General features: G+C 58.1%; 1 protein-coding gene across 1 annotated transcript; it reads right to left on the minus strand.

Annotated features, from left to right (window-relative positions):
• Window positions 1-1,692: 1,692 nt before the first annotated feature.
• LINGO4 (leucine rich repeat and Ig domain containing 4) lies at window positions 1,693-6,661 on the minus strand. Its single transcript, XM_002919310.4, has 2 exons — window positions 6,493-6,661; window positions 1,693-4,018 (listed from the first exon to the last, which is right to left on the minus strand). Exons 1-2 carry the CDS (start codon window positions 6,555-6,557, stop codon window positions 2,224-2,226), a joined length of 1,860 nt encoding a protein of 619 aa, XP_002919356.2. The 5' UTR covers window positions 6,558-6,661; the 3' UTR covers window positions 1,693-2,223.
• Between the last annotated feature and the right edge of the window lie 3 nt (window positions 6,662-6,664).

The following is a 6,664-nucleotide window of genomic DNA, read 5'->3' on the forward strand; positions in this document are numbered from 1 at the left end:
CTGAAATGATAGTAGTTTGGGTACCCTGGGTTAAATAAAGTATAGTATCAAAATGTAATTGTATCTGGGCTTTTTGCTTTTTAGACGTCATACTAGAACATTCGCAATGACATGGGTGACTCACATTCTATTGCTATTGGGCAGCGCTGCTCCGGAGACTTTGGGACTCGGGCATCTGCATCTTCTGCTCTAGGGCACGTCATCTGTCCCCTAGTGCCTCTGGGGGCCGCCCAGAGGTTCGTCTGCACAGCAGTGCTGCCTCTGCCCTCTTCTGCATTGCAGAGTGCGCAACCAGAGTAAGAACCCCCGGTACTAGACCCCCGAGTCCCAACCCAGTAAGCTGCGGGGGGAAGATTTCGGAGAGGAAAGGGCTCGCCAGGGGAACCTTTCTGGTGCCTTATAAACTGGAGAGTGGAGGTTGCCAGGATGTAAGAGAATTGTGTGAGGGTGGGGGGGGGGTTGGAGGCTCAGGGATACTGTTTTCTCCAGATTGTTGGATTTTCCAGCCTCACTCTCCAACCTGCTGGGTTCTCACCTCTGGTCCACTCCCATATCCTCACTGGGCCCCACTGAAGAGCTTGCCTGCTGGTCAAGTCTGGCCGTCTCCTGGAGAGCAACTGCTCCTCTCCCCTGTCAGGGACAGTTTGAGCTGGGAATCTTCTAATGAGTGGAGTCTCCTCGAAGCAAGGACACGAGCAGCAGGAATTGCTAGCAAGCTCATGATGCTTGCATATTGAGGGGTGGTTGGGGGCTCTTGAAGGCAGAGGAGAGCTAAGGACACTGAGCAGATGCTGCGGGGAGAGAGGCTCCCCAGGGCCACATGACTCCCCACTTCTCAGTCCCCCTTCCCTGCCCCTCCTTTCTCTTCACTCCTCCCCTTCTGATGGTGCTGAGGCTGCTGCCTCTTGAATCTTTCCTTTTCTCTGGCTCTGCCTTGCCTTCTATTTGAAGCACACTCAGGCAGTCAGCATCTCCTCCCACCCTGCCTCTGTACCTGGGGTCTCTGTTCAGCAGTGACCTCTATCCAGAGACAGCTTCCCACTGGGGCTGCGCTAAACCGGGAACAAGGGGCACCTGCGGAAAGGTAGTGGAAATTAACTAGGCAGCCAGATCCTGCTGCCTCTTCCCTCTGCTTGTCACTATAGTGTGCCGTGCCCCTTCCTGCCTGTTTACTCCAAGCCTGGTCCTGCTGGGTTCTGGGACTCTCTCCTAGGACAACTGCAGATTCTTGCTTTTGTTAGGCATTTTCTAAGAGTTACCTTTATACTTTTCCTCCAGGGCGCTGGGGATCTGTGATTGGGAGATCATGATTAGGGGATCCCAACAAGAATGAGAAAGAAGGGAAGGAGCTGGGTGTCCTAGGCTGGGATTTCCGCAGCGGGATCTCTTGGATGGTGGAGGATCTCTCCTTCTCCAGCCGCAGAGATGCAGAGGACAGGGAAAGGCCTGAAACTGAAACAGGCTAGGAGTCTCTCCAGAACATCTCTGGGCCTCCTCCTGTGTCAAGCCTGTATGTCAGGCAAGCCCATTGGGTACATGCTCAGTGAGCAGGCGGAAAGGGTAGGAAGGGAGAGATTTGCTAACAATGAAGGGGGAGAAAGAGTGAAATAAAGAAAACGCCCGATATCACACTTTGCTTAGGCTGCTACAGTCATGGCCATTTGGCAGCAAGTTTAATGACGTGACAGGTGGGGCAGGTATTGGAGGCTCATGCAGACATAGCGCCAATGTGTAGTCTGTCCCCACCCCCCTTGCACACTCATATCTTCTTAGCCTGGGGTATTTGGCCCTAGTTTCTTGTGCCTGGGGAGGGGACAGAGCAGAAAAAAAGAGGGAGACGGCCTGGTTGAGGAGCAGAAAATCCGAGAAGCAAGCGGCACTTCCCAGCCTCACCTCTGCAATAATCTTACAGCTGCGGTCGGCAGTTGGTAGTGATTGTTAGAGGGTGTAAGTGTGTACGAACAAGTAGACTGGAGCCTTGGGGACGTGTTTTGCTTTGTTGGGGGGGTGGGGGGAGGGCTGGGCTGACTATGGAGGTACGTCTTCTGCTCCCTGGGACCCTCAAACTGCAAAAGCAGAGCGAGGCCGACCGTCGGGAGCACCATCAGCTGCCGGCACGATGCAGGCAGGTGTGGGACTAGGTTCTGGTCCAAGCAGCCTTGGTCTTCTTCCATTTTGGTATCTGAAGGTGGCTTAGCTGGAATTCCAACGTGGAAGGAAAGGTCAGAAGAGCTTGGCAGTGACCCGGTTACCCCCAGAGTTCTTATCCCCAGAGGGCCGAGGGGCCACAAAGTCAAAGGTCGTGTGATGTTTGACCCGGCCTTTGCCCTTGCTCCAGAGGGCAATGAGGCCAAAGCAGAGGGTCACTGAGGTGAGGAAGGGGAGGAAGCCAACCGCCAGCACCATAGCGACGCCCCTGCTGTCCAGGAAGAAGGGCCCTGGGATCCCCGGCGTGGTGATATTGGGGTCAGAGAGAGTGCCATTTGGTGGTTCAACCTGGATTACTTCTAGCCAGGTCGTCAGGGAGTCATTCCCAGCAACATTGCTGACCACGCAGACATAAGCCCCTCTGTCCTGTAGCTGCACTGAGCGGATCTCCAGCGTCCCGTCCTCTAGGACCCTCACTCTCCCAGCCCTTCCCAGCCAAGCCCCCCAAGGCCTCATCCAGGAGACGGCCGGGGCTGGGTCTCCGTCTCCGGAGCAGGAGAAAACAGCATGCCCCCCCTCCTCTGCAATGACCCACCTCGGCCCGGACTTTCGGATCAGGGCCGGTTGGCAGGTGAAGTGCCCCGGAGGTAGGATGTCTGAAAACTCCCTCAGGCTCTTCCCCTGGACGTGCCGGGGGCCAGCACAGGCGGGGGGTGACGTGCCGAAGTCCAGGTGGCGGCGGAGCCGGAGCAGCCAGCGGAGGCGGCAGTCACAGGTCAAGGGGTTGCCAGACAGCCTCAGGGTGACGAGTTTGTCTGGGGAAGGGAAGGCTGTTTCCTCTAGTGTCTGCAGGGCGTTATCGGCCACGTCCAGGAGATGGAAAGCAGTCAAGCCGTGGAAGGCATGGGCAGCGATGGAGGTGAGGCACGCGCCTGACAGTCGTAGCTCCTGCAGCCGCACCAGAGCGCTGAGCCTTCGTGCTGGGATGGCTGAGATGGGGTTCTGAGACAGATCCAGGACCCTGAGGAAGCTCAGGTGCTGGAGGGCTTGGCAGGGCACCGAGCTCAGATTACAGCGGGTGATGGCCAGGCTGCTGAGATTGAGTCCGACCAGGCTTCTGGGCTCCAGAGCCTCCAGAGATGGCCAGTGGTGGATCTCCAGCTCCTTTAGCTGCCCCAGCCCCCGGAGTGCCCCGGCTGGCAGCCTCCCAATGTCCAGTTCTCGAAGCCTTAGGGCCACCAGTGCTGGGAGGCGGGCCAGGGCCAGGCCAGGCACTGTGCTGAGGTTGCAACGCTCCAGCGTGAGGGTGCTCAGCTTGGCCAGCCCTGCGAAGGCCCTTGGAGCCACAAACACCAGGTGGTTGTCCCCCACCTCCAGCTGCTGGAGGCTGCCAAGCTCCCCAAAGGCTCCGTCAAGGAACAGGACAATCTGGTTGAGGCGGAGGTCCAGCAGCCTGAGGGCAGACACGCCTGAGAAGACCCCGGGCCCCATGATTCGAAGCCGATTGCCCTGCAGCCTCAGGGTGAGTAGGCTTTGGAGGCCGTGGAAGGCTCCAGGCTCCAGGGTGGACAGCTGGTTGTAGCTGAGGTCCAGCTCCTGGAGCAGGCCCAGGCGGGAGAGCATGCCCCGCTGAAGCGCCCACAGGCGATTCCCACTCAGGTCCAGGAGCTCAGTGTCCAGTGGGAGTCCCCCAGGCACAGCCTCCAGTCGCCGATGGGCACAGAGCACTGCCCGGGGCCGGGATGTGCAGTCGCAGACAGCAGGGCACCCGCCACAGCTCCCTCCGGGCAGGAGGAACAGGAACAGGAGAGGGGGCCATGGGGGCCAGGCTCGCTTTGGGGCTGTGGCCGTAGCCATCCCCTGTGCAGTCCTGGAATAGATGATGACATGGTCCTTTTTGGAAAATGACTTCAGATGATGGTGACCCTGGACTTCCCCAGGCCTTCTTAGAGGAGAGAGAGATTGAGCTCTCTGTCCCGGCATTGCCAGCGAGTGGGGTGTAGGCCCGGGACCAACTCTGGTGGGCCACCTCCTTGGGGAATCTCAACATTCCTCCTGTCCCCCAGCCCTGGTAATAGGCCAAATGCTCACTGGCTCATGGAACCCTAGTTAAGCCTGACTTCAGTGGGGAAAGTTTTCTGTGGATGGGACAGGAAACAAGGAGGTTACTTTGAGTCTTCCTGTAATGGGTTTTTCCTGTATCTGTGAGATCCGGGAATACCTCTGGTTCCTGCTCCCTGATGCTTGTTCTCCCCAGGCTCTGCCCTCCCCCTCTCTGCCAGCTCAGGGGGAATCACATCCTTGGATTCTGATTGGAGCGCGGTCCTCACCTTGACGGGGTCCTCCAAGGCCGGGAAACATGCTCAGCTCTGCTCCCCCAGGCTGCATTTACTGCCCCTCTGCCCTTCTCCAGCTTGACCCAGGGCCTGGGGCCCTGAACCAGCAAGATCCAATCTCCCTGAGATGCCCTTTCGGGAACAGCCAAGCTGCTCCCCAGCTCCCCCCACCCCCCGCACAGGCTGCAGGGGGCACTTGAATCCCCACAAGAACCCTAAGGGCGACCTCTGTAGATGACACGGGGTGTGTGAGCGACCAAGGGATGCCCAAGGTTTGAGCTTTGTTGCTTGGTCTTTAGTCTCTAGTCTCTTCTGTTCCTCCTCGGTGGTGTTTTGATTTAGTCCACTGTGTGAATCTGAGGGAGTTCTCTTGTCCCCTTTGGGCTCAGACAGACTGTGAGCCAGGGAGGCACAGACAAGTGAGAGACAGCGCCTGGCCTGGTGCTGTGGGTGGGAAGCAGGGGAGCCGTAGGCTGGCACAGCGATCTCTGGGGGAGGCCGTGTGCATTGCCTGTAGACTGCAAGTGGGTTTCTGGGAGCCGAGGGCCTGGGCAGAATCAGGATGATGGTGAGTTGAGTGGCCACCTGGCACTGACTGAGGTGCTAGAGGAGACGGGGCCTGGTGCTTGGTGAACTCACCGTCAACTCACTCTGTTCAGTGTCAGCAGGGTATTGAATAAGGGAGAGGAGGTATTGGAATGGGCAAGGGAGTGCTAAAGAGATGGGACAAGAGACAAGTGATCCTCCCTGGGAGGCAGGATGCCTGGGTTTCTTCCAGCTGCAGGTCCTGATGGCCTTTGGGGCTTCAGGCTGTCTGGGCCCTGAAGGGTCAGCTTTCTCCCACACGCCCCATTTTCTCCCACATGGAATTTAGGAGAGGCAGTTTAAGAGATGGTATGAGTTCTTCCCAGTCCGGGGGACCACATCCCTGGAACCTGACTGGAACGAGGCTCTGCAGCCCTCCTTTAGAAGGGCTGTTCTGGCGGCTCTCCTGCGGTGGTGGTGGGAAACTGAAGCTCACAGAGGCAGAGGGATGCAGGACACCATTCCAAGGCGTGGGGGTGAGAGAGAGTGGCCCGGGGCAAGCCCGGGCTGCTGACCAGGCTCCTTGTCCCCAGCCAACCTAGCAGGTATCGCTGGCATGCTGAGAGTTCTCCAGGGACAGACGTGTCCCAGTCTCCCTCATTCTCCCCGTGCCTGTTCTGGGAAGTCCACCCGACAGCTAGCCTTTATCACAACCGCTGCAGTTCTTGCTCCTCCGTTTTGCTCTGCATTCAGCAAAAGTGCAGTGAAGCATGTAACCCAGCTTCCCTTCCTCCCACTGCTGTGAGTTTCCTCTTAGTCCCCAAAGCCTGCTGGGCCAGGGGCTGGGGGATCTGGGGACAACCCCTTTTCTTTATTTATAAGGTGGCTAATTTAATCACAAACTTCCCTTGCCAGTCTCCATGGCTACAGGACTGGCTTCCAGCCACTTTTGTAGGAAGAAATGGGTGTCAGAACCACTTCTTTCTTTAAATGGGGTGGGGTCTGGGGCATCATCTCTTCAAGGAACAGAAAGCTTTCTTCTTGGGTCTGTGTGGCAGTCCAGAGACACATCTGAACCTGGATATCCCTTTAAAGCAGACCTGGCTGAGGCATGGGGACCTGCGTGGGGAGAGGGCTCTTGGGGGAAAGATTTCTGGGATTTCCACACTGGAATGTGGAAAAGCCCTTCCCAGAGGTAGAGGAAGCACTGGGGAGAGGGAGGGAGGTCTACTTAGAGTCCTTCCCCACAGGGGTCTCTGGGACATTTGAGCTTTCCCACCAAAGTCCGAAGTCCGGTGGGGCCAAGATCAATGGCTGGCTCAGGGCGGCGGGGGCGGGGGAAGGGGGACGGGGACAGCTGGTGGGGAGGGACAAGAGGGGCACAAACCGTTTAGCCTGACAGGCACACTAGTCTGGCCTCGTCTCTGAGAATGTTATAGAGAAGGGCAGCTGCAGCCTTGGGATGGGAGGTGGGGTCACTTACCGGAGAAGCTGGAGGGCGGCATCAAGTTGGACCCCGCATCTGTGCAGGGCTGGGGGCCGTCCCATTCAAGCTGCACCCCGGGGCAGGGGGCTGTACTTCCTGGAGTGTCTCACTCCTCGCTGCCGGCCGCCCGCCGCCCTCCCGCCTGCCTGCCCACTGTGGCTGCTGTTGC

The sequence above is a fragment of the Ailuropoda melanoleuca genome, chromosome 2, assembly GCF_002007445.2.
Source record: "Ailuropoda melanoleuca isolate Jingjing chromosome 2, ASM200744v2, whole genome shotgun sequence".
Taxonomy (NCBI): domain Eukaryota; kingdom Metazoa; phylum Chordata; class Mammalia; order Carnivora; family Ursidae; genus Ailuropoda; species Ailuropoda melanoleuca.

Excerpts from the sequence above, each read along its gene's own strand:
- LINGO4 (XM_002919310.4), bottom strand. The coding sequence starts at position 6,557 with ATGGGACGGCCCCCAGCCCTGCACAGATGCGGGGTCCAACTTGATGCC. Across the intron at positions 4,019-6,492 it reads GCCGCCCTCCAGCTTCTCCG|GACTGCACAGGGGATGGCTA; the intron begins GTAAGTGACCCC and ends CATCTATTCCAG.